Below are 27150 nucleotides of genomic sequence, written 5' to 3'. Positions count from 1 at the left end.
CCGGGCTGGGAGCGGCCGTGTCCCCTTTCTCCCGCAGGGTCGGGGTCTCCCGGGCTGGGAGCGGCCGTGTCCCCCACGCCCCGCGGGGTCGCGGTCCCGGGATCCCCCCCGGCCGTCTGGAGTTTGGGGTTGTTTGGGGTGGCGGGTCCCTCCCGGTGCCTCCCCTCGCCGACCTTTCGGGTTTGGGGAGAAACCCCTCGCTTTTCGCTCAAAATCCTCTCTGGAGAGGGCTCTGAGTCCTCGGTGACTCGTGGTCCCTCCGGGAAAGGCTCGGTCCGCGCCCGCCGCGCAGCCGAAAGGGGGAAAATAATGTGGGTTTGTTTTGGTTTGTTTTATGTTGAGGTTTCGGAGGAATTTGATGCTTAAACGGGGCAGGAATTGGAGCGAGGGGAACAGGAGTCGGAGCGCGGGGAAAGTGGTGGCCCGTGGGCTCCAAACACCCCGGGAAACGGGGCTGAAATCAGTTCGGGAAAGGGTTTATTTATCCCACCAAACCCCTGCCCGGTCTGGGGCGGAAAGGGCACATTGAGTCTTTTCCTCCCTTTTTTCCACACAGGTGTGGGGACCGAACAGGCACATCCGTGTGGTTTTCCCAGCAAATATCCCTCTCCAGCCCGGATCCACGGCTCACTCGCGTGCCAAAACATGGGGGAGGCTGCGTGTGGGGGCGGCTCTGGGCCATCTGTCTGGGGTTTGCTCATGTTTTGGGTTCAGTCCCGCGTTTTTGGCCGTTCCTCCCCGTTTGTCCTGGGCAGGGCGGTGTCGGCTCTTTTTCTCGGCGCCGGCCATGCCTGGCAGAGTTTGTGGAGTTTAGTGGTGGTGGCTTTTGCTTCCCGAGCCTTTTCCCAGTCTAAATTAACAAAGTGATTTTCCGGCCAAGCCGAGATTAGTCAGCGCTGGAAGAGCTGCTGCAGGGGCAGCCCTGGAGCTGGAGTGTTCCTCACCCAGCAGGTTCCCAACATTTGGCTTTCCCTCTGCCGTGGGAGAGCCTTGTTTTTTGGAATGGGAGGTTGGTGTTGAGAGAGAAACAGTCTCAGAACAGGGGTAGAAAATCCGGGTAGGGTGGATTTTCTTTTAGGAAAAAATCTCTTGGTTTTGGGCAGGTGGAAAGGGAGAACCCACCTCACACAAAGGTTCTGTGCTTCAGCAACCCCCCCGTGGCTGTGTCACAACCACCAGTGAGCTCCCAGATCTGAGGACAGCCCCTGAGTGGGGGACTCTGCGGTGGCTTCGACATCTCCAGGCATGAACTGGAGCATAAACTCCTCACTGTCACCTTTGTCCCTTGTGTCATGGTAACCTGCAGCTCTGGGTCTGATTTAGGATAACGAGGGGTCACTTCTCCGTGTATTTTTTGTCAGGAGTTCCCTTGTTTGAGTTTTTCCAGCACAGCTGACCTGTGTGGGGTTTGGGTGCTGCCAGCCCCAGGCAAGGGGAGCAGCGCTGCGCTTTTGTAGCCACCCCTGCCTTCCTTCTGCTCATCCATCTGCCACTCGTGCATCATCCTGTGCTGTGTCGTGTCGCGTTTTCAGGCAGTTATTTATCGCTCCTCTCTCTTCTCTTTCTGCCTGGCGTTTGTGAGGTGTTTTTAGGACCTTCAGTGGGGAGAACAGGTTGGACGTCAGGAGGAATTTCTTCATGGAAAGGGTGGTGGGACATTGCAAGGGGCTGCCCAGGGAGGTTTGGAGTGCCCATCCCTGGAGGTGTCCAAGGAAGGACTGGACGTGGCACTCAGTGCTCTGGGCTGGGGACAAGGTGGGGATTGGGCACAGGGTGGACCTGATGATCTTGGAGGGCTTTTCCAGCTTCAATGATTCTGTGAGAAAGTTATAAAGATACAAGTTATCAGTGAAGCAGCTCCTTGTGTGGAAAGATTTTGCGTTGTTATACCACAAACAGGCGGTTTTACGTTTACCAGACTTGGCTGTTTTCTGCCCTTTTTCCCCAACCAAGGTGAACCTTGCATTGAAGGTGCTGTGTTGGCATGAGAAAGGATGCATTTCATCGTAAGGGTTGTGCAGGGTGGAGTGAACCACTGTGTGTGGAGAAAGGTTAATCCCAGCCTTGTTCTTTGCTGGTTTGGGCAGTGAATTCCGGGTGCTGCAGTCTGGGGTGGGGCAGGGAGCTGTGAGGTGTCCGAGGGACAGCTTCGGGCACAGGTCGGTGAGATAACAGAGGTGGCTGCCGGTGGCTGTGGTGATAAGAGGAGCAGGGCAAGGAGAGGGGAAACCATCTGACTTTCCACAGTCTCCTCCACACACCAAGGCTGTGGCTTTCCTGGAGAGGGGATAGGAGGCTCTCAGCAGAGCCACACTCTTCATTCCCTCCCTTCATTTATTTTCTCTCTGTGCCCTCCCTCTCCTGTGCCATGCTCAAGAATATTTGATGGGTCCAGGATCTGCCTTGATTGATGGCTGCAGGTGGTATCCAGCGCTCCTGGTTGGGGTTCCCTGCTCCACGGGGAGGTTCTACCCTCTGGCATCAAGCACAGTGAATCCATCAGTGCCTGCATCCCTGTCTGAGTCACCTCCAGAAGAACCTGTGTCTGGTGCCTGCCAGCCAGCAGAACTGCCACGAACCAGACAATCAAAAGGCAGCAAAATCCAATCAGTTTGTTTTAAGAGTGGAGCGGAATGGGTCAGAAGTGGATTAACCCGTGATGCTAATGGACGTGGCGCGAGTGCCAGACGCTTAATTCATTGTCTGGGATGTAAGGCCAAATGCTCATAAATCCAATCCCAGCAAGATGACAGAGGTAAAGCCTCACTTAAACTGATTAACTCGTCTCTTCCAGAGTGTCTGCGCGGGGAATCTGCCATTTCAGATTTGGGTGTGCAGCTGGGATTTATGACACACTGGCTGTTGCTGCGGCAGCACCGACTCAGGCCGGTAACATGAGAGGCTGTGCCGGGGCTCTGCCAGCACCAGCTGACCTTGGTTGTGCCAGTGGTGTCGTGTGGGGTAGAGACCAAACACCTTCAGAGCGCTGCACATGGGCCCTGGGAGGGACCTGGCTCGTGAGGTAGCGCTGAGGCTGCGCACTGTGGTGGTGGGGAGGAGGTAGGGAGCTCGTGCTCGGTTCCATCGTGTGTCTTTCCCTGATTCTGTGATTGCTGCCCTACGGGGTTCTGGTCATTTGTGCTCCTCCTGCCTTGCCTCATTTTGGCACTGCTGCTGACAATGGATCTCCACTGCTGAGTGCCATAGGGAGAGTCTGTGTAAAATTTTGGAGTTGCTGGAGTGAAGCAATGAAAGTCTGTAATGTCATCCAGACCTTAAGACAGGTACTGATTGGTTTTTTTGGATATTGTTGGATCTGCTCCCTGTGATAGCATCAGGCAGAGCCCCAGCCCATCCACGCTGGGACTGCAAAAGCTTCTCCCACGAGGCTCAGCCAGTCCCGACCTGTGGCAAACGTGTTGTTGCTGAACTGGCCTTTTCCAGCCCCAAAGAGACGGTTTGGCTAAACAAGGTGGTGAACATGAAATTTGATCGTGTGCCTGAGGGGTTTAAGCCAAGTTCTCGGTGCTCTGGACTGCTGCCAGGGCAGGAGGTGGTTGGGCCGATCTGCCTGGTCTCGCTGTGCTCCAGCGACGGCACAGAAACCTTGGCGTTGCCAGATACCATTTCTGGGAGCTTCTGTTCCAGCTTTATTTTACATTTTGGGCTTTCCCATAACTTAGGGCCTCTAGGTATTACGGGTCTGATGTTCATGGAAATGTTCCGTGGGGATTATTCACCTTTATCTCAGTGTTTTTATGTTTAGTCTGTGGACCCCTTGTTAAACCAGGTTATCAAAACAGAAGTGGATGTGAGCTTGTGTTTTATAGTCATGAGAAGTTCATTCCCTCCATGGGACTGATGGCAGTCTTGGGAGCAATGCCTTTGGGTGCTCCGAGTCTGGAGAGTTACATCACCGGAGTGAACTGGAAAGCACTGAGCTAATGATTGAGGTCCCCGTAAAACTGGTTATTCTGGGGAGCCGAGTTGTGGGAAGAGGCAGAATGATGGATGTTGGGCTGGATCATCCCTGGATCTACTCAGATCGGTGCTGCTGGCATGTCTGCAATTGGTCCGGGGTCAGTGGGTGCTGACTTGGGGGCAGGGAACGCTGCAGGAAACGTCCGAGGCTTGTGTAATCATAGAGGTTGGAGTTTGGGCATGTGGGCAGACAGTCCTGGTCAGGACTTGCTTCCCTTTAATGATCTTGGCCTCTGATCAGGGGAGACCAGCCCTTTCTCTGTGGCTGTCAAACCACGGCTGGATTTCAGCAAGACCAACCCCATGTTGTCCAACCACAAATGTGTCAAGGCCCTGCCGTGCCTGAGGCCGGGCCTGTGAGGACATCACACCTTCCCTTCTGAAGCTTGAGATGGATCTGGAAGATTTACTGGAATGTTTTTTTTTAACATCTTGCTTTTTTTTTAAACTGTTTCTCTGCTCGGTGGTGCTGGTGGCTCTCCTGGCACAGATTGTTTATGCGGAGCGGCCACTGACCGACAACAACAGGTCCTTGGCCTCCTATGGCTTGAAGGATGGGGATGTGGTGATCCTGCGCCAGAAGGAGACGGTGGAGCCACGGCCTTCCATGCGCTTCCCAGGTGAGAAAGGCTCTGTGCCAACACTGTCTGAGATTCATCAAGACTTACCCAACACCAGCTCCTGTCAGTGTCCTTTAGCACCTTCTATGCAAAGCACTGAGGGAGGGACAGTGGCTGGGATGAGTCAGGGGGGCTTGTAAATGACCATAAAGGCTTCTGATTTAGTGTTTTATTCTGAGGAAGCCAGTACCATTTTACTTTTTTTGGGGGGAAGTGTGGAGGCAGTGAGGAGGTGACTGGTTCAGAACAGGTTTGGTAAAGGTGTGTGAGGTCTCCTACAGCCACTGGTTCCCTTCCTGCTGGATGTGATGGCACAGTTGTGTGAGTTGCTCAGACCCAGGAACAGCCTCTATGGACATGTGTCCTGAACCTGCCCTGTGGCAAGTTCCCTGAGGAGCCACATCTTGCCAAACCCGGTGGCTCAATCATGTGTGCATCTGGGAATGCCCTGTGCCTCTGTCCTGCCTTCCACAGGCACTGCTAGCAAATCCCAGTCATAAAATATCCCTAGAAAAGGTGCCACAGGCTGAGAAGGGCATGGGAGCATTGCTGAGGTCCTCGTCCTGCCTCAGCTGGAGGATGGGTACCTGCAATGCAGGTCTGCAGGAATGTTACTACTTTTTTTTTCCCCTGCTTTTTTTTAACCCGAGAGACTCCAAAGTGCCTCAGAGCCACTGGGTTTAGCCCTGCAGTCCCTCCATGAGGGATTCACGTTTGTGGAGCTGGGAATAGTCAGCAAGTGCATTTCAGGGGATTAAAAATGGGGCAGGCAGACGAGACCAGTTACATAAATGCGCCAGCGTTGCTAACCCAGTAACCCGGGGACGCGGCTGTGCTTCCGACACAAACTGCTGCTCACAGAATCTGCTCTCGTGCAGCATTAAGGGGCAGCTCATCCTTCCCATGGTTTTTCCAGCAGAATTGTAACCACGAAGCACCGACACCTCTGCTCTTCCTCCCTGCAGGTCTGCCCAGGATAGATTTCAGCAGCATCGCCGTTCCCGGGACGTCCACGCAGCAGCACCAGCCCCCGGCGCAGCGTCCTCGCCCGTCGCCTCCGGACGCGCCGTCGTTCCCTCAGGGCCTGGACAACCCGGCGCTGCTGCGGGAGATGCTGCTGGCCAACCCCCACGAGCTGTCCCTGCTGAAGGAGCGCAACCCGCCCCTGGCCGAGGCCTTGCTGAGCGGAGACCTCGGTGAGCTGGGCTTGGAGCTGGTCAGGGTCGGCTCCCATCATAGGCAGCCCCGGGTGTTTAACGCTGGGATGCGCTGCAGGCTCCTTGATGGTGCAGATAAAAGGTGCCAGTTGGGAGCACTCAAGGCAGAGTTCCTCCATTTCTGGGTGTATTTCTTCTGCTTGGCATCTTTAATATCCTCTGTCTCCTACTCGGAAATATCAGATGCACAGATGATTTGGGTGTCTGTCAACACAAGTGGCTCAGCTCCTGATTTTTACACTAAGACATGCTCTTAATGCACAATTTCGAATAAAGGTGGTGTGTTTGGTGCGTCCCAGATCCTGCTGGGACTCAGCAGAGAGCAGCACGCGCCCCAGCTCTGTCCGTAGTGATCATGTGCTATGGAAGTGAATCACAGAAAGGGAGAGGGAAAGGAACAAGGAAATGGTGTCTTTTAGGAACTTTCTCAATAGAAGTAGTCAAACGTGTGGGTTTCTGTTAATCTTGGAAGTGTCCGCATGTTCTGGGCACAACTGAAGCCTCGTCCTTCACTTCCTATGCAGCTGATGTTGGTCCCTCATTCTTCCTGTGGTGAAAGATTTGAACTCCGGTGTCCTTTCAGTGTGAAAAGAGAGGAGTTCTGGGTAGCAGCAGATGAGCTCCTGAACCTTTGCAGGATGTTTAGTTGGGAGATAAATCCTGTGGAGTTTGGAGAAATAAGTGAAGAGAAGGAGCTTCTAGCAGGAGACTTTATCAACTTTCAGGGTTACGTCCGAGTGATTTCTCTCTGTCAAAGGAAGCCAGAAAGGAACTTCCATGGATATTGTCAGCCTGTTTAGTTTTAAACTCTGCCTTTAGTTCATATCCAGAGCTGAAGTCACATTCTTTGCACTCTCAGGCATCTTCAGGCTTCTTGCTGGGAGTTTTTCCCATCACCTTGAGCAGGGGTGCTGCTCTTGGCATGGGAAACCAGAGGTTAAGCCAAAGACACCCAGAATTGGCCCCTCTGCTGTTCTGCCTGGTCAAGCTTTGACCCAGATGTTCATTTTCAGTCCCAAATCGCCACACTGGGCTGTCAGGAGGAAGTGGTTTGGGCTGGTTTTGCCCTTGTCGTGCTGCACTGCTGCTACTGGCAGTGTTTGGGCACAGATCCAGTTCAGCTCTAGCTTGGATTCCCAAATATCTGCATAGATCCGTGCCCTGTGGCTGTTCTCAGTGAAGGCACCTGCTGTACAAAAGCCTAATTTCAAAAATCCAACAGTCAAACATACCCAGTGCCTCCCTGAGCACATAGCAGCCTTTGAGCCAGAGCTGCTTCCTGGGAACAGCATCCCTGGAAGCAAACCCAAACCCTCCGTGTGTACAGACCTTCACGGACTGCCAAGTCCTTTTGGGGACGTACGTGATCCCATTCAAGTAGTAAAAAATGGCCAGAGGCCATTCAGAAAAAGTGGGAATCTAAAAACTGTGGTCTTAAAATGTGCATTTAGACCTAGTGTCCTGGCTAGCACCTCCTGGTTCCAGTGGTAGGCATTCGTCTTTAGGGATTATAATCTCTGGCTTTGCCACATTCCTTGGCTTTGAAGGAAGTTTTGTCGTTAGCTTTTGCTAATTTTTTCCCTATAAAAATATATGTGCCAGGAAATTGAGTTTGATTGTGCAGTGTTTGGGTAGGGACATGAGGAGAATGAGCTCTGTCCAGTTGCTTTTCATCTCGGCAGGTTCCCAAGCTTGCCACTGATCCTCTGAGGTCCATCCATGCCGCCCTCAGAGGAAGCTTTTTTCCGTGTGCTGCTGAGTCTATTCCTCAGCTGGCATCAAAAGAAGCATTTGCTGTGCCAGAATTTGATTTGCAAGAGTAATTTCCAGTAAAAAGCATTTCTTTATCTCCTCGTTCCCGCAGAGAAATTCACCAGGGTGTTGCTGGAGCAACAGCAGGACCGAGCTCGGCGGGAGCAGGAGAGGATCCGGCTCTATTCCGCTGACCCCTTTGATCTGGAGGCACAGGCCAAGATAGAAGAAGACATCAGGTAACAAACCAAAGCGGCTTGCAGGCTTTGGGGGTCCTCTCTGGGGAGAAAAAACTGCTGTGTGCTTCTATCCATGGTGTTTTTTCCTCAGAGAAGGCAGAATCTAAACACATTCCTTGTATCAAGGCGTTTGTTTGCAGGGCAATGCTCTGGGTCACCTTTGCATGTGGGAAGGTTGGGATTTGGGAACATGTAGGTGCACCCCATCCTTTAGATGTGTCCAGCTGAGATCACAGAGCGTTGTTCCCTGTAAGGGTGGGGAGGCCCTGGCAGAGGTTGCCCAGAGAAGCTGTGGCTGCCCCATCCCTGGAAGTGTTCCGGGTTGGACAGGGCTTGGAGCAACCTGGGATAGTGGAAGGTGTCCCTGCCCGTGGCAGGGGGTGAAACTGAATGGTCTTTAAGGTCTCTCCCAACCTGAACCATTCTGGGATTGTGTGATATGAGGTGACAGCACTGTTGTCTGTGCACGTGATGTCTTGGAGCTGCCTGAGCTGGTCCGCTCTGAGACTGGAGCACTTGTGGAAAGCACATCTCCTCTTGAGAGGTGCGACTCCAGTGCCTGGGGCGTGTTTTGAACCCAAGAGCTGGGCTGGTGTTGTCTCCCAGCTGAGCTCTGCACAGCAGCACAATGTCGTTTCTCCCAGCTGCCCTCAAGATTTGGTTTTGCGTCCTGCTGATTGTTCTGTGTCTGGCTGATTCACTGATGAGAGGTTCTGCAGAAATGAATTCTGCACATCAGCTCGCTCCTTCTTGCTGCCTTCCAGATGTAACTGTGTTGGGCTGAGGCTTGATTTCTTCAGCTGAGTGGTAAATCCTTGAGTCAGTTCATGGCCAGTGGCTTTCCCCAATAACAAAGTGTCTGTCTGGTACAGACCCATTGTTGGTCAGAACCAAAATTCACTGGCGCTAGGAGTGGTCTCATGTTACAACTGACAAGGTGTTGGTGCCAGATAAACACTCAGCAATGCAGAAAATAGTCATTTGTAGATAGTGAAACATTGCTTGGAGGCACAGGAACGCTTCCCTTCTTCCTTAGATGAGGCACACATAAAGGGGATGCACCCAATGCTGTTTGGGAACACTGGGCTGAGCCGTCCCCAGGTTTCATACCCCACTCAGTGAAAAATGAAATGACATCAAAATTAGAGCCTTTTTCCTCTTTTTGGGGAGATAAAGCTGTTTCAGATGCAGTCACTACGGATACCCATCACTTCCAGGATTATCCTGGGGCTGCCAGGGACTCCTTGAAGAGCAGTTTTTCTGTCGGCTTGAATTTGCACCAAGGGCTGGTGCTCCTGGTGGTGTTCTTTCTGCTGTTTTGCTCACCTCCCTCCTTTCCTATGCCTGGAAAAGGAAAGATACCAGGGAAACCAGAGGATTTTAATGTTCAACTGCTGTGTGGGATTCCAGTGATGTAGCTACTGGCAACATCTCCGTGTGCCCTCGGCATGACTAACGAATCCACAGGTTTTTTGCTCTGAGTTCTCCAGGTTATCGTGGATGGCAGGTTCCTATTGGCAACACAAGGCTGTCAGGAGCTGAGGGGTGAGTTAGGCTGGGGTTGGAAGCGGCAGTGGCTGCTGAGGAGTGACTCAGTGTCTCTGGACTAAGCTGAGATCATTCCTAGCAATCCTCAGCTCCAAGGCCTGTGTTTCGCTAAGGAAGCAACCTTTGCTGTGGTTTAAATGTGTGTTTGTAAGGTGAGCAGCAGCAGGTGGGATTTCCAGGTCCGTCTGTGAGTCAGGGGGATGTTACAAGGTCTGGTTGACAGACATTTTGATTTTTTTCTCTCTCTTCTCCACAAAATTCAGGCAACAAAACATTGAAGAGAACATGACGATAGCGATGGAAGAGGCGCCCGAGAGCTTTGGGCAGGTGGTGATGCTCTACATCAACTGCAAAGTCAACGGACACCCCGTGAAAGCCTTTGTGGACTCAGGTGCTTTCTCCACACTCTCCTTTCTGTCACTGAGGGCAACAGTAAACATTCCAGTAGTTTTCCCAAAAAACCCTATAACAAAGCACTGCATGACAAGATTTTGAAGTGCTTTACTGAATCCTGAGCCCAGCCTGGGTGAGCAGAGCAAATCGTTAGGAGAAGCAGTGTGGGAACACCCTGGATGAGGGCTCCTGGGAGAGTTTCTGGGACTGCCGTGCCTGGAAGGTCACTGCTGTGTGTGTGTCTTATCTCATTTTGCAGATGGGGGGATTTCACGCGCCTTTAATGTGGCGGTTCTCATCTACAGTCCTCCAAGGGGAAGTCCTTGGGGTTATTCCATCCCTACAGTAATGGTCAGTGCTGACCCATGTGTGGACAGCCAGATCAGCACAGTGGGATTCACAGGAAGCCTTTATGCCCTGGGGCAGGTGGGTTGGTTTCCCAGCCACTGAGTGCCAGATCTTAAGCTCTTCCAGGAGAAAATATAAATTCGTGCTGAGCTATCGGGATTTAACACAAGTTCTGTCGCTGGTAGGTGCCCAGATGACCATCATGAGCCAAGCCTGTGCTGAAAGGTGCAACATCATGAGGCTGGTGGATCGGCGGTGGGCTGGCATTGCTAAGGGTGTTGGGACACAGAAAATCATTGGCAGAGTGCACTTAGGTAAGTACTGGCATTTTTGGGGCAGCTTTAGCAGGGGTTTAACTGCATTTCCCGCAATCTTGGCACCGAGGAGTGTCTGGGTTGGTGCTGTAATTGTTAGAAGCTCCTGCAGAGTAAAATCAAAGTGCATCTGCAATGTGTTTGTCTTGGGCACAGAACTCTGTTTTCTGTCTCATTAATGCTTTATTTTAATGGCATTACTGTAACACTTTGAGGTGAGGGAGTCCCAGCTCCTGCACACCTAGAGGAGATGTTCACTGGGGGCAAAACCTAAGGTGAAACACCACAACCTTGCCCATTTTGGGTGGGACTGCTGGGCAGGGTGAGCTACTCAGGAAGGGTTCCAGTGCAGTGCAGTGTTTGCTGTTCCTTTGGAAAGAGAAGCCTCTCCGTGCTCTTGTGCAGCTTTTCTGGATGGAGGAGATTGTCCTTATTACTGAAAAATCGAATCTGTTTGCTGTTGTTGCTGCTTAGACTTGTGCTCTAATAAACTGTTTGTAGCCCCTCAAGCTTGGAGGGTCAGAGAAGCAGGACTCGAGGTTCTTAGGCACACTGGCTTTTAAAATAATTAATCTGGGACCATGGCAGGCCTGGCAGTCCTGGGGCTTGCAAAGGGCTGGACTTTTTGTGACCAAAACAGTGCATCAGAGTGCTGCTTTCAGATTTGCCCAGACCTTTCCCTGGAGGTGGAAGAGCAGAAAGCAGATTTGTTGTGCTGTAGTGGGAACTTCTCTCCCTTGTGTTTCAGCTCAGGTGCAGATTGAAGGGGATTTCCTGGCGTGCTCCTTCTCAATCCTTGAAGAGCAGCCCATGGACATGCTCCTAGGACTGGACATGCTTAAGAGGCATCAGGTATCAAAACCTCTTTTGAAACAGTTACCTGGCTCTTGCAGGTTTAGTGAGAAGTGCAACATAAATGCCTGGGCTGGGAATTCATTAGGATTTTTCTGGGGAGAGGTGATGGTGGATTATCTTCCAGCCTGGAAGCACGTAGACTACATCCATCATGGACAGTTCTGGGGTGCCTGGCTGCTGCCTGGAGCCTTTTGCTCTGATCAAAGATGCTCAGAGCTTTCCAACTGAATGATTTATTCCAAATTGAGTCAGACAGGGCCCTTTGCTTAGAGCTGATACTCCTGGCCCACCCTTACCTGCTGTGAGCCGTTCCCATTGGAGGCAGATTGCCTGACTTCGTGTCTCCCTTTTTCTCTGGGAACTGCCTGGCTCTCCGCAGGCCCCTGATGTCTCGATGCTCTTTCGCAGTGCTCCATTGATCTCAAGAAGAATGTGCTGGTGATCGGCACCACGGGCTCGCAGACCTCGTTCCTGCCCGAGGGCGAGCTCCCCGAGTGCGCGCGGCTGGCGTATGGCGCGGGGCGCGACGACGTGCGGCCCGAGGACATCGCCGACCAGGAGCTCGCAGAAGCAATACAGAAATCCGTAGAGGAAGCAGGTACCGGCAGGAGCCCAGTTGAAATAGGAATCCGTGTATTTTTTTTTGCTGCATGTGAGGATGTCTGTGAGCAGTTCCCTTTCCAGCTCCTGGGAGCAGCATCAACCAGTAAAGGGTGGAGAGAAGGGGCTTTATTGTTGCTCGTGGCCTCTGAGTGCACTTCTCTCTTCCTTTCTGGGCTGCAAAACCTGCATGAAGGCACAGGGGCTGTTCGCTGTTTAATTTGTGCTTTCCCTGCAGCTTCCCACACGCTCTGGTTTCCTGGCTTTCAAGGTGTGGAGGTTAATGGTTGTCTGTGGCCGGGATCACGTTGTAGTACCCAGCAGGGACGTGGCTCAGCTGTGGTGCTGCTGCAGCCTCATGTGAGCACAGCTTTGGGGAGGCTTCCCAAACCCTGCTCTTATTGGCTGCACCACGTAAAAATAGAGCAGCTGTAGTGGTGACAAAAGTTCATGACAATTTTTAGAATTCGCACTATTTCAGCATTTTTCCCTGGAATGGTGCTCGTGCCCTTGGAGGGGGAATTGCCTCCTTGCAGATGCTCTAAGTTTCGAAAGCTGAATTCATGTCCTCAGCCTTAAACGTGACCTGCAGAGAGAACTTTCACCTTCCTGCAGTTTTGTTCCCAGTATCTCTGGAATCCAAACGCTGCACGGGTGCTGTGACTGGGCTGCAGGGGATTTTGGTGGCTGCAAAATTTAGTGAAGTAATTTTATTTTCAGCCAAAATAGCTGAAAGTCGAGTGATGAGCCAAAAACGGTCCAAAACTCAGATTTTCTGTTCAAGTCCTCCCTTAATTCAGCTTTTAGCTAAAGGGAAAATTAATTTTTTTCCCTGCTGTTCCAGAGAAGCTGTGAATACCTCAGGGTGTATTCCTTAAGCCTTTTCCAAAACTTCTAAAGATAACATTTTATATCCAAGAGTTCTCTAGAGACCTTTGAGTTTTACTGCTCATTTTTCTTCTGACAGAATGCAGTAAATTCTGCTTCCTACACACATGTAGAACTCTTTGCTGGGTCAGGTTTAAGCTGATCAACGTTTTTGTTGCTAATTTTTTAAGACTCTAGCATGCCCATATATAAAATTGAAATGAGATAAAAAGATTTAACCATATATGTAATATTAATATTACATATATATTTTTATATATTTGTTAGATACTAAAATTTGTATATATTTAACTACATATATATATATCTATCTATATGTCTATATAGACGTATATATATTTCTACAGCTGTATCTATCTAACTGAAATGCACTGAAATTTTTCTTTAACACTTCTCAGTTACTGTTTGACAACCCAAAGAGTAAGCAGTTAGTTACAAATAATGAAGTTGATAACATTAAGGGGAGCACAGGACTGTGCTTGTTGCTCCTTTTGGCCAATTTTCTTCCATCCTAAGAATATAAGTTTTCCAGAAATGCAAAACACCTCGGAAGGAAGGTCTGGCTTTAATGAATCAGTAAGAAATAGTTTAAATGTGTGACTTTTCTAGCCAAATTTGAACGTTTATTAACTCAGGTTGCAGCCAGTAGAGAGAAACACAAACATAGGTTTGACCTTGTGATCGGGTTTTGACGTTGCTAAAGGTCAGGCTCAGGAGCTTGGGCTCTTGTCTGTTCCCACAGCCTGGCAGGTGTAAATATTAGTTCTTTTCCTGTTAAAAATTGTAGCCTGATGAAGCCTGGGTTAGCTTTTGGAATATATTTCATTTTTGGATGAGACTTTGCAGATATTATAGTTGATTGGATTTAGTTCTCCGTTGAAAGGGTCAAATAACACAGCCCTAACTATGAGTCTTTACAATAAAAACATTTTAGTTGAGTTTTTTAAAAAGAAAAGTGCCTGAAATTACTTAAATCCAAGCTGCTTATGTACCACATACAGTTCTAAGGACCATGAGCCTTTGTTCAGGCTAGTCAGCACTCGGACACTTGCCGTTGATGCTGAGCCCTAGAGGAATATAAAAGATTTATGGGAATAGGAAATCCATTTTGTGTGTTCACTTAATGCTCACAGAACACCAAGGCACAGAACTGAAGTGGCTCTTGTTCAGATTGACTGTGACAGTCCTGGTAGTTCTAGACACAGTACCAGCCTCTGGCCCACAGGCTTTTGTTGGCTGTATCCTAAAATGTCAGCACATTCTCTCTTTCTCTCTTCCAAAACTTGAGTTGCTGCTAGGTGGTGCCAAGAAAACCAGGAAAGGAAAAAACAGAAAATGGAAGAACAATAGAAAGAGAATGTGATGCAGCTCCAAAGAAGCTCAGCTCCCCGCAACATGTGTGTTCTTTTATAACAGCAGGAATTTTTGCTGGCTTCCAGGAGATGGTACAACACAAATGGCTGTGTGCACCTGGAGGCTATTAAAGTGCTTGTTTTGAATGCACCTGGATTATCCTTGAGCTTTATTTAATCCCCTGAAGCCCACTTTAGGGAGCTTCATGATTTCTGTCAGCTGCCTTGCTGGTGGTTCAGCACCTATGGAAGGCAGCAAGGTGGAGTCCTGGTGGGGTTCACTGGGATCCGGGTCCCAGTCCTCATTTATTTCTGAGGGCTTGATGCTCTTTTGTGCCAATTTTGGGCAGCTTGGTGATCATGGACGATTACAAGCCTGGCAGCAAAACTGGAGCTCTTCTGCTGAGGAGGAAGTGTAGCCAGGCAGTTCATCCCACACACACCTTTTCATCCAGGCAGCCTCAGTCCAAGTCACTGCCACCACAAACAACTCAGGCTGTTCCTGGTACAGAGAGGAGTTTATCCCTCATGGTGCACTTTGTGGGGAAGAGTTTGTTCCCGGTTTTAGTTGGACCAATATCCCTGGTGGGGCTGGGATTCAGCTCCTGTGGATACCCCAGGAGAAGGATGACACTGAGGAGTGCTTGGCAGAAAACCAGCTCCTGCTGCTACCTACATGTGAATCCCTGATGTGTTTGATCACACCCTTATTAACGATCCAGCGGGTCAAAAGACAGTTCTGCTTTCTCCCTGAAGGGTTGGTTTAGGAGCAGAGAACATGAATGTAATCATTCCACGTAGAAACAGAAAGGATCCATCTAGTTTTCATCCATATCCTCTGTCACAAAGCTCTTTCCCACCCTTAGGAAAGATGAATAGTGGGGTGATGTCACTGCACTGGTTTTAATTAACAGAGGATAAAAGGAACAAGGCTGAGGAGAGAAAGACAGATTTCTGTTGTGTTGTGGAATTAAAACAGAATCCTGGCTGGAGGTGTGGGCATGGTGAGCTGCCCGAGTGCTCATGTAAAAAGAGACTCCAGGAAAACCAGTGGTGTGTGTTTAAGACCACTGAGTTTGGGAAGGGAAAGGGCAGCAAATCACAGAACACCTGTGACCCTGGGCAGAGCAGGGCTGTGGTGGCAGGACAGGAGCTCCTGCAAAGTTGTGTGAGTGATTTAACGAGCGTGAGAGCGCTGATACATCAGCAAGATTAGACTGTCAACAAGATAAGGTCACTTAATCTCCCCCGATAACCACAGCCAGTGTTTGGTGCTTCTGATAGAGATCTGCAATTCATCTGCTCTCTGTGAGGACAAGGAAGCAGCAAGCTGGGTTTGACTTCTGGCTGCTTCTCCTTTGCTTTGCTCTTCCCAGCCTTGAGCAGCAGTTCTTTTGGGGGATTTCTTTCCCCCTACAATCTGTACACCTCCCTTTTGCAGCTGGCTGGTGTTTGGTCACCTTCTCTTGGGTCTGATGGCACTGCTGGGAACATAACCCAAGAACTGTGTTGCCATCTCAGTTCCTATATCCCTGAAACGTGTCTCCTGAGTATCTCCAGCCAAAGGGAGAACAGACCAGTATGGCACTAGACACGTGTTACACTGTGTAGAGTTTACCAAGTGTGTAGTATCACCCACAGACTCCTCTGTGGCGTAGACAGTACAGAACAGCCTTTAAATTGTGCTCTGGCAAAGTTATTTTTACCTTGATGTGCCGAATTTGCCAGGCAGAATCCTCCTGGGAGGCAGGAGCTCCTGCAGCCTCCGTGGCGTTGTGCCGGACAGTTGGGAGGGGAGCTGTGCAGGACTGTAACCATGCATGGTGTGTGCTCTGAATGCTAACACGAGTTTGGTGTGTTTGTTTCCTAATCCAAACAGAACGCCGGAAGCCTTGATGCATGTAGTGTGTGTTTACTGCAGCTGGAGTGGGCCACAGACCAGGTATTTAGAGCCACCTGTTCCAGTTTGTGCTGCCACGCTGTGAACGGTGCTTCTGCCGTGTCCTGACTGCTCCTTTCCTTCTGTCTTCCATAGAGAATAGTGACAAAGAAACTACCTCACTGGAAATGCCCTCATTACCAGCTTCTGATGGGTTTCAAAATCCAGTCCAGTCTTCAGGACTAAATTCCAAGATCTGTAATCCCACAAATCAATTACTTGATCGTTCTGTCTCTGCCCCTGCTTCAATTTGCTCATCCGAATCCAGCCTTGCAGAGCCCATTGATCCTAGAGCCGTCAAGACTTTTGACTCTTCACCTGAACACCAGATAACCCCAGAAAGAGAATATCCTCTGGTATTGCAGCATCATTCCAATAGCTCTTCCTTGGCAAATAATGACCCCTCTCCACACACGGGGGATGGAACCTGCCCCAGTTCAGCTTGCCTTTCACAGAAGACACTCAAAGAAACATTTAGTGCTGACATTTTAAAGGAATGTAATGCTGAAGGGCAAGATCATGGTCAGGAACATCCTCTGGAAGTGACAAAAGTCAATTTGGCTGACACTGCTGCCAAGCACAGGCAGAATAAAGATGTCTGTCTGTCTTCAGAGCAGGAGCAAAAACATGAGCTTCCCACAGACCATCGGACGTGCAAAGAGCCAGAAAAGGAACATCTTGAGGAGCAAACTGAGACAACTGACCCAGAACCTCCTTGCTGTGTTGGTGGGGTTGAGAAACCTGCTGTGGCAGAAGCCAAGCAGCCAGAAAATCCTCCCATGGAAATGAGAGATGGACTGGAGAGAGCAGGTCTTTCCTGTGTGAAAAGGAGTATCCAACTGTCAGCCTCCTGTAGCCATGTGCACATGGAAGCCTCCATGGAAATAGATGCAGTGGAGCAGGCTGCAGCTGAAGCGCAGAGCTCAGCAAGGGAGCAGAAGCAGCAGACTGAGAGCAGACGTATATCCAGCCTGAACTCTGATGCCTTCTCCATGGAGGTGGAGTTGCTGAAGTCTCCATCCTCCTCGAGTGATCCGCTTTCCACCAGTGATGTCCTGCAGCCTAAAAGCACTAGTGAAACTCCTGCAGAGTATCATGAGTTGGCTAATTTGGCAGCAGACAGCTCCTTCCCCTCCAGCATCCACCAGCTGGACATGGATCCAGGAAGACCTTCAGAAGAGCCATGTTTCCCTCTAGCATCAGCCTTGAAAGAGCTTCACAAACTCTTGGTTATCAGCCGGAAAGGAGAATGTAAGATCCTTGCCTCGGAAGAAGTCTCACAGCTGGAAGTGGTTCACAGAGAGCCAGCAGTGCAGCAGAAGGGACTTCCTGAAGGTGAGCAGAAAGGCTCAGATCCAGCCAGCCAGGAACAGAGCTGTTCCTTTGCTGAGGTGAGGTCTGAGGGTGGAGGAGCAGAGGGGAGCCAGCCTTGTGATTCTGGCAGAGAGCATGTCAGCACTGGGCCTATCAGTCCAGGGCAGCCTGTGCTCGGGGGAGATACTTTAGAGAGGCAGAAGGGTTCAGGTAAGAGCGATGTGGTCATGGTGAGTTCTGCAGCCACCCCTGGCCAGCAGCAGAGCCCAGAGCAGGGGGAGGTTTTGGCAAGAGCTTCTCAGAGTCCACCGAGTCCAACTTCGGAGCAAAGCACACCTGTTTCCTCCACACCTGCTTTGGGCGAAGGTGCACTACAGGATACTCAGAGCCTGTTCACAGGAGCACCTGGGAGAAGTGGCAGTGCTGCTCCTGAAGGTCCGTGGCCGCTGGCTGGGAGTGAGGAACCGCTGCTGAGCCCCCCAGCCGCCTACACCAGACTGACCACACGGGCTTCTGCACCCCCTGCTTTCCCTGCCGCTGATGTTGACCGAATCCTCGGTGCTGGTTTTACCCCGCAGGAAGCTCATGAGGCCTTGGAACAAGCGGATGGAAACGCAGATCTTGCTCTTCTCATTTTGCTAGCCAAGAGCATTGTTGTTCCTACATAACGGAAGAGGGAGCTGACTGGGGGATCTTTTCTTCTACAGGAGTATCTCAATTACACACCACAATGGACGAGCAGAATGTTGAGCCAGATTTTTTTTAATTATTCCCAGCCAAAGTAACATGTCTCTTCTGTTTCACTCATTAGATTTGGGCCTTGAAAAGAAAGAAAACATCCTTGCATTGTGTGGACAGGATAGCTTTTAATCATGCATACTGGATTAAAACTACTGGTTTTATTTAAATGTACAATTTTAGAATGAGCTCCAATGCTACAAATAAAAAGCAGCAGCCACTGTGCTCACCGCCCTGTCTGGCACAAAGCAGGTTGTGACAGGAATTAGCCACACGTGCACAGGACGGGAGGTGCACACCGAGTCCAGTGTGGACTCTGGATTTGTTGCAGTTCCTTGGAACCCAACATGCAGCTGTTGGAATTATTCTGGCAGCTACTGAAGGTGTGTAGATGCTTATGGATGTGTAAGGCTTTGCCAGAGGAGTGAGGGGGTTTTGTGGGAGTGTGAGATTTTGTGTGTGCATAGGGAAGGCTGATGCTTATTTTTGCCAAACCCTTTTACGCTTTGATTTAGAGTTGGACTCAATGATTCTTGTGTGTCTCTTCCAACTCATAATATTCTCTGATGCTCTTGGGCCAGTGTGTTCCAGTTTACAACATGGGGATAGAAGAAGGGAAGGGATAGAATTTGGTGCTACCAAAACTTATACGTTTTAACTTATTTGAAGATGTGCTGGTATTAACTGTAGGGACGGGGGAGGGAAAAGGAGTACTGACTTTTTTTTCTAGCCTTGCCCACATCATGTTTTTCCTCATGCAGAAAGAACAAGCTCAACCAGTTTAGGGCTAAACCTTAATGATGAATTTGTTTAACAAACCAACTGTGTGTTATGGCTCTAAATCTCCCTGTGCCCGGGGAGGAATGAACTTCATCTCAGTGGCTCCAAGCAGGGCTGTGATTGGAAGAAGGAAGAATCTGCTTTGCTCTGGTTTTTCTGGATGTCTGGGGTCGATTGGCCTCTCGGCTATGGAATGCCATGGCTGGGGGCTGCTGATCTTGCACCTCCTTGAGAGCGAGGGCTCCCCAACAGGGTTCGTGAAACAAATGCACTGACGTGGCTTCTGCATTACAACCATCGTGGCCTTCTGGGATATCTCTGGTGAGTCACCTGCGTGGTGAGGCCTCACCGAGGCTGTGCTGTAGGAAGCCCTTTCCAGATGCTTTTTTTTGAGGGGGGGTGGACTCCTTTGTGATGGTCTGCAAAGCCCCAAAACTCTGTCAGAACTGGGGAAGGAAAGCGTGGCTGAAACCAAATTTTAAGTAGGAACTTTGATTTAGTCCCACTTGCAAATCTCAAAAGTGGCTTTGTGTTAGGTGTTCGTCTTGAACTTGACATGTTGAGCTAAACCTGGAGCAATGGCTCAGCAGCACCAGACACATTTTTGTTCATGGCTTCCATGTGGTGTTGTCATTGTCTCAGGCCTGTGTCCTGGTGTTTGTGTTCCCTGTTGCTTTAGCAGGTCTCCTATGTGTGTGCTGGGCTGTTTTTATGCAGGTGGCATTTAAAAACAACACAGATTTGGTTTCATCTGTCACCTCACTGAGTGCCAGTGTCAGATTTGCCTCAGACACTTGGGCAGCCAGGAGATCCTTTGGAGTAATGAAGGGCTTTAAGGCATTCTGCTGTCAAATGGAGTTTTTCCATGAGCTAGGATGGTACCATCCAGACTTAGAGCTGTTTTGGCTTATATCCCTCTGCTTGTGATACCAGCAGCCAGCACTGCTCTGTGTGGGAAGCAGTGCTTGGCTGTCTGCAGCAGCATCCAGTGATTCACTTGAGGCTCTGCTCAAAATGAGTTACTGAGGCCAGACTGCGCTTTCTCATCTTCATGGGGCAGGTGGTAGAGTTACCCCTGCTGAAGGTTTGGTTTAGTATTCTTGCAATGAGCACCTCAAATCAGCAGAAGCCCCTCTGTGAAGGGCAACACTTGAGCTGGTACAGGATTACGGTATCAGCAGGTCTCTCTAGAAGCCTTAGGAAATAGGATCTATCAGACCCATTCCTGTCTGCATCTGGTTCACCATCAGAAGCAGCAGCAATGAGGCTCCCAGATCCAGAGTGACTTCAGATGGCTGTATCTGTATTCGCATGGTGTGGCTTGGTGAGGTGGAAGCAAGGGAACACGGGAGCCAGGGGCAGTTTGGCTCTCTCGGATGTGGGAGAGCTGAACCTGTGCCCTTCGCCTGCGGGTGGATCTACTGCCAGCTGCTTGGAGCAGCAGATGTTGCTATTCAGTGTTAGCTACTCAGTGTTGGCTACTCGGTGATAGCCCCTTGTGTCACCCTCTCTGTTTTAGAAGCCGTTGCTCAGCTGGGCCAAGTGGTGCTGCTCTGCACTAAGCTGGTGACAGGCTCTGCTCTCACAGCCACGCTGACTTAGGCTGCGCATCCAGAATTTATGCTATAAAAGCTTTAGAGCATCAGCCAATCTGCTTCAATGCTCACTTTTATTCCTTGTCAAATAGAAACTTTGAATCCCACCCTTCTGCCAAAGCTGTATGGAAGCATTTATCCATAGTGCTAGAATTCCGTGCGTAAGTCTCTCTAAACTGCTCGAAACAAACCCTGACCCCCAACTGATAAATATTGCTAAAACTCTTTTATCAAGTAGGTCCAAGCCTGGTGATTTAAATCTCTTAATTTCCAAGTCTTGCTTTGAGTGAATGGCTATGTGCTGCTAAATTACTTAATAATTTTTTTAGGAGCAAGATTTAGTATAAAATTGGGGCAGTAGTGAGTATTTAAGGTTAAAATAAAATGTAATAGAATGTGTGTTTAGCAAACGCTGTCTAAAACTTGTCTTTGTTTCAACGTGTGTCCTCTCTGCTGCATGCACACACACATCCTGTGTTCAGCCTGTGGCAGTCCGTGTGCTGACCTGGCCCACAGAGTGGGAGTATTTATAGGGAAGGAGGGATGGCAGAGTGCTATGGCTTATCGGCTACAGCAGGGGATAAAGGTACCACCAACAGCTGTTCAGGTTTCCAAGGAGCCAGGTATCCCGGCCTCAAATCAGCCACCTCGTTCTTTTCTGTTCCCCCTCCTCATTAACCACTGCTACAGTGTCCTAATGTCACATCACTTAACAAAGGGATTTCACCATGGAAGTCCAGCTCTAGAGAGTAAAGCAATGCTCAGAAGGTGCTTGGTAAAGCTCCCAGCACCTGTAGGGATCCATGTGGGTCTGTAGAGCTTCTTTCTGGGTGTGCCCTGGAGCCAACCCTGGTTTCTGAGATTTACTTTTTTCCTTAAAAATACCGAAGGAATTCACTTGGCCTCCTGGTGACTGCATGTTTGTGTACACAAGGCCGCAGGTGAACATAGAGGTGATGTTAAGTGAAATCCCAACATCTGGAAGTTTCTGGGCATGGGTAATTCTGACAAGAGGAGGGAATATTCCTGGCGACCATCCCTGGCATGTTGACCTGCTGCAGGACAGAGCTGAGCTACGCTGTTAACGACAATCTCTGCCTCCTTGCTGTGTATGTTTAACTTTCTATGTAGACACTTGGTCTCCAGGACTGTTAACCTTGTACGTCCTCCATGTTTCCCTCTTCCTTCTCTCCCTCTTGCCGTCTCCTCTTCTCAAAAGTAGCAATATTTATGTGTACTTGCTGAATGCTCAACTTCCGATCAGTTTTCTATAAAACTGCCATTGACGAACAAAAGGAGGAGCAGGTCCTAGAGGTTTCTTCACCAGACTTGGACTTCTTGCCAAACAGCTCCCCAGAACTCTTAACAGAAAATCAAAGAGGAGAAATCCAGAGGTATTTCTGCCTGCCTCTCTCGGAAGTCAGCTTGGGAAACGGGGTCGGTTTCATGTCCATCATTCCCCTCTGAAGCGCCCAAGAGATTTCTTCCTGCACTGTGTAGACGAGGCTTAGTCTGTGATCCAAAGCGCAGCGGTTTGGGTCACACTTTGACTGATGCTTCAGAGTTTTACAGACTCACTTAGGGAACTTGAGAGAATCAATACTCAGGAATCCTAAAGCTGGTTGCGTTTTGTGTCATTGACTCTTGTGGGCTGAACACGCTGCGGCCTCGCAGGCGGCTGAAGAGAGGAGTGGGTGTGTCATCAATGGGATGTGGTTCTGCCCAAAGTAATACACACTTGATTCTTTTTTTGATTTTTTTAATATTGGGGGACTGTTTATCAACAAATTATGTGTAAAAAAAAATTTGATATTTTAAAAAAGTTGAATAAACACTTTATCATAATGTTGCTTGGTTGGTCTGTCTGTATTTCTGAGGTTGGCAGTTCTCTACTCAAATCCTTCTCTGCCTTTTTTCCCAAAGCCAGTGGATTTTCCTTAACATAAATGCTGCCATTTTGAACATAATGAGTAGAAATCTGTGGGTAAAAGGATTCCAGTTGGGAGGGCCTGAGAACAGGCATGAGAAATTCCTGTATTCCCTTTACTTTGGGGATGGGCTGTTGGGCCCTTCATGGAGGACTTGGAAGAGCATCAGAGTAAACACAAAATGTAGCACTTGGCCATGGCACTGTCTGCTGGGAAGGTGATTGAGACGCTCCTTGTCTCCTACTTAAATACCTCATTTCCAGCCCAATTAGAAGATGGTTTTATTTTTCTGGAGCTGGAAGCTAATTTCTTGGGACATTAAAAATATTGGCATTTAAATCCCTGGAAAGCTCATGAGAGTTTTAGTTAGAAATAACCTTTTTGAAGTTCCATTCTCGTAGTGTCACATAGTAGAACAGGTTTTAGAAAGGAGGGGTAGAGGATATTCCTCCTCTGAAACTTGGGGTATAGTCACTAACCCTAAGTTCCTCTCATGGAGGAGCACTTCCTTTTTCAGATCCAGAAAACTTCCACTTTTCCTTGAGACATCACTGAGGTTTTGGCCATTTTAAATCCCTCCTAACCAGAGCTGTCGGTGCTGGTACCAGGTAAGAGAGACACAAACACAGTGGGTTATGATTCAGTGGCTGTGACAAACTGGGCAGTGGTTTCTTCCTCACATGTTCAGAGCTCTGCACGTGATGCTGGTGTCGCTGTTAGAGCTAAATGAGGTCTTTGATTATGAGGCAAAATCACATTTTGAATTCAGCTCTCAGGGTGGGAAAAGGGAAGGTTTGATGTGTGGGCTGCTACAGCCCCATCATACACTGGCCAAAGGGTTGCTGCAATTTCTTCTGCTGGGAGATGATTTAAGGACTGAACACTCTGGTTCAAAACTATTTTGAGCACTTGGGCCTTGTTTGTTCTGCGTGATGAAGATGGTTTTATTTTGGTAATGTATAAAAATGAAGATTAATGACACAGTTGTGTCCATGTTTGGGATTGTCCCAGTTTGAATTGGCCTGATGTCCTGAAGCTGAACCAAGGGTAGGCTGTGGCTGCCCCATCCCTGAAGTGTCTAAGGCCAGGTTGGGTGGGGCTTGAAGCAACCTGGGATAGTGGAAGGTGTCCTTGCCCATGGACATGGGATGAGGTTTAAGGTCCCTTCCAACCCAAACCATTCTGGGATTCCATTAATTGGGGCATTGGCACCCTGAAATCTGCAGCCTTTATAGAGCCAAGAGAGGGTCAGGCCGTGTGCACTAAAGGTACACTCCCAGTTGGTGTTTTCCTTTGGTTATCTTCTGTGGGCCTTCAGGAATAGAGGTCTCTCCTAAAAACTTCCTGCACAGGTCTGGAGTTGAAAAATAACAACTGAAGGTTTTTTGAGCAGTCACGTGGATGCAGCGGCTGCATTAAGAGCAAGAGTGGGATGCAGAGAGGTGAGTGTTCCTTCATGCAATTTCCTGCCCCAGAATAGTTCAAGGAATGGTCAGCAGAAGGAACGTGACTGAGCCATTGCTCAGGAATTCCGCAGTGCCTCCCATCAGCCCTGGTGTGGCTTTGCCAAGGTAACCACTTTTTGGGCGGGTTTGTCACCAGAATGGGATTTGGGAAATCCTGCTGGCCCACCTGGCGCTTGATTCACTGTGACCGTACATCGATTATCTGCTCTGCCTCATTCCCTGGGGGTACACTGGGGGTGCCGGGACCCCTGGAAGTGTACCCACTCCACTATGACATAATTACCTCCAACAACCATGCGTGCTAATTACAGGGTGCTGTCATGATTGCCAATAAAGCACTGAGTCACACAGAAGGATGTGAGTGGTTGGTGACTGAAATCCTTTCCAACAGCCACTGCCAAAGGAATGTCTGGTTCCCAGTCTCTGTTAACAAATGGAAATGGGAAGGAGTTTAAAACCAAACCACTTGTGCCTGGCTGTGGAAATGGAGGTGTGCTCACAGGCCTCACTGTTGACTTACCCTTATAACCCAGCAGTTTCTTCCATGATTTTCCTAATACTAATTTTTTTTCCTGCTGGAATCCACAGTGCTGCAATGTTTCTTATGCCTCTTTAATTTCCCCCCGATCACTGGGAGCATTACTGAGGTGCCCTATGACTGCACTGCGTTAGGTGGTATCTTGGGAGTACCTTGCATGTAACACAGCTTGCTGCAGGAGGTGATTCCTCTCAGTGACTCGCTCTGTCCTTCCTCGCTCTCTATCCATGACAAGCGCCTGATGGCTATTTTCCTTGGGGATCACGTTCTCCATGCCAACTTCAGGCTGCAAATATTGAGCAAAGAGTTAAAAATCTCTTGGGAAGAGGGTGGGAAGCAACCCAGCACGTAGTGGGAGTGGGATGGATTCCCCCAAGATTTTCTGAGGAGGATGGGAGCTGTCTAAATGCTGGGAGCAGGGAATTTTCCACGTAAATCCATAATTGGGTGGTGGGTGCTTTAAGGGATTATAACCAACTCGTTTTACTTGAAGTAAAAAAAATACTTGGGGCATTCAAAACATTCAGGAAAACAGCAGGACACCAGGAAGTCTGTTCCACAAGAGAATCCCAGAGTGGTTTGGGTTGGAAGGGACCTTAAAGCTCATTCCAACCCCCATGGGATTATACAGGTGTAGATGCTGCACCTGGTGCCTCTGGAGCAATGAGGAATGCAAATGGATGCACGTACCTGCTGGTGCTGTACAGCTTGTTTGCCTTTATGCTTTAAATCCTAAAATCCACCAGGAAAGAATAAACTGGCGTGTGGGATCTGTTGGGCTGCTTTAAAAGGAGATGACTTCAGTCTCTCCAGTGACTTGCTGGGGATCAGGCTTGGATGTTTCAGGCTCAGGATTCGCTCCATTCCCCCCCAGTTCAGCAGGAGAGAGTCACCTTCCTCCCCACATGCCAATACAAGCTCTGATCCTTGGGATCTTCCTTAATGCAATGTTTCTGCTTCTCCAGAGGCTGGTGGGGAGCTGGGAAAAGAGTTTTTTGGTTTGGCTCAGTTCTAACCCAAGCACTGTTCCCTTCCTTTCCCTTCCCTTCCCTGGGAGTTTCTCCCATGGTTTCCAAAGCTGTTAAACTGGCTGGGCTGTTCCTGCAGGGAAAGCGCAAGCTTGGCTGGTGTGGCTTTTCCATCCAAGCCCTTGCTCAGCCCTTTCCTTCCCTGCCAGCAGGTTATTTACAGAGGAAGGGGTGGGAATGGCAGGGAATGCACTCCTGGAAGCTGCTGGCTTTCACATTTTTAATTGCTTTTACTTTCAGTTCCATTTTCAGTTACGAGGGTCGGGTGATTCAGGCGCTAAGCCAGCCCCAAGTCACAACCCTTTACCTCAGCCTCAGGTTTTATTTATAATTTATCTTAAATCTTTGTACCAATTCCCATCTCTGTCATGTGATGGCAAGTGGGGCTTGTATTTGAGGTTTTTAGGAGCTTTTCCCACCAATGGAGGCTTGGGCTGGAACAACAATGTGGCCCATTTTTGGATCCATGGTGCCACCCAGCACAGGGATCCCAGCAAAGAGCTGGATCCCCTGAGATCAGAGCAGAACTGAAGGAAGCAGTGCTGAAGCCTGAGGTGGTGGGATGCCATAGGGATCCCCCACTTTTCCCTCACTGATTATTTCCTTTGAGACCAGTGCCCCAAAGTGCAGCAAAGCTGCAGGCTGGGCCCTGGTGGCTGGTGGGCACCTCATGTCCCAAACCCACTGTGTGTCCACTCAGCAGGCACCCAACAGCACTGTCCCCTCCTGTCGCCCTGGACTGTGACAGAGCCAACACCATCTCCCCTTATCCCCATCACATCCCTCCTTGCTGTGAGGGAATCAATGCCACCTTCACTTGTGTTTCCTCACTGTGTCATGGGAGTTCCAAATGCATTCTCCCCTCACAGAGGTCTGGGCCATGATGGACCCAAAACCACCTCCCCTCATGCCCCTCAGTGTCCCCAGTGCCATCTCCCCCCACATCCCCTCACTAATCCCAGGGCTGTGAGGGAGCCAGTGCCACCTCCCTATATGCCTTCACCGTCCCCAACATCATCTCCCCTCATGTCTCCTCACTGAGCCCTGGGTTGTGAAGGACCCAGTGCCACCTTCCCTCACTGTCCTCAGTGCCACATCCCCTTGCCTGCCCTCACTATCCCCTCAACTGTTTCCAACGCCATCTACCCTTGTGTTCCTTCACTATGCCCAGCGCCACCTCCCCTCAGGGGCTCATGAGGGACCCAACGCCAGCTCCCCTCACGGGGTCACCAGGGTCCCACCGCCATCGCCGCGGGCGCCATTTGGGGCGGGCTGGGTTCAGCCGGGCTGGGCTCGGCTGTGTTCGGCTCCACTCGGCTCTGTTCGGTCTGGTTGGGCTCGGCCGTCCCGGCTTCGGCTCCGTTCGGCCCCGCTCGGCCCTGTTCGGCTCAGCTCGGCCCCGCTCGGCCGGGCTGGGCCGGTGCCGTGCTCCCGGGCGGGGCGGTCCCGTTGCCGGCCCAGGGCGGTCCCGTTGCCGGCCCGGGGCGGGCAGCGCCGCTCGCTCCCTCCCTCCGTCCCTCCCTCCCTCCGCGTGACCTCAGTTCCCGGCGGAGCGCGGCCCTACCGGGGCTCGGCTGCGCTGCGCTCCCGCGGGGCCCGCTCGCCCCCGCGCCCGGCCATGGCGCGCTGAGCGCCGCGGAGCCGCCAGCCCGGGGCCGGCCGGGCGCGGAGGCGAGCGGGCCCCGCGGGAGCGCAGCGCAGCCGAGCCCCGGTAGGG

General features: G+C 50.2%; 1 protein-coding gene and 1 long non-coding RNA gene across 4 annotated transcripts in view; one reads left to right on the top strand and one right to left on the bottom strand.

Moving 5' to 3' along the window:
• LOC121661713 (protein DDI1 homolog 2) overlaps positions 1-22318 on the top strand; it is a 22638-nt gene extending 320 nt beyond the window's left edge. The window contains exons 2-10 of one of the 3 annotated variants that reach the window (XM_042022187.1): positions 4472-4601; positions 5567-5797; positions 7683-7809; positions 9621-9748; positions 10284-10412; positions 11161-11264; positions 11676-11865; positions 15987-16049; positions 16143-16204. In XM_042022187.1, the coding sequence (XP_041878121.1) occupies positions 4472-4601; positions 5567-5797; positions 7683-7809; positions 9621-9748; positions 10284-10412; positions 11161-11264; positions 11676-11865; positions 15987-16003 (1056 nt within the window). In that variant the 3' untranslated portion in view covers positions 16004-16049; positions 16143-16204. Of the gene's footprint in view, positions 1-4471; positions 4602-5566; positions 5798-7682; positions 7810-9620; positions 9749-10283; positions 10413-11160; positions 11265-11675; positions 11866-14043; positions 16050-16142 lie in introns of those variants that run through there. The other 2 variants (XM_042022186.1, XM_042022185.1) reach the window with 2 other exon arrangements.
• A 1202-nt stretch (positions 22319-23520) lies between these two features.
• LOC121661726 lies at positions 23521-26631 on the bottom strand. Its single transcript, XR_006015075.1, has 3 exons — positions 26580-26631; positions 25096-25384; positions 23521-24691 (listed from the first exon to the last, which is right to left on the bottom strand). It is a non-coding gene; the product is annotated as an uncharacterized LOC121661726 (long non-coding RNA).
• Positions 26632-27150: the final 519 nt, after the last annotated feature.

This window comes from Corvus kubaryi, unplaced genomic scaffold, assembly GCF_017639235.1.
Source record: "Corvus kubaryi isolate FWS band 111438036 unplaced genomic scaffold, C.kubaryi_AGA036_p1.0 37189, whole genome shotgun sequence".
NCBI lineage: Eukaryota > Metazoa > Chordata > Aves > Passeriformes > Corvidae > Corvus > Corvus kubaryi.
This window is presented reverse-complemented; position numbering and strand designations above follow the sequence as displayed.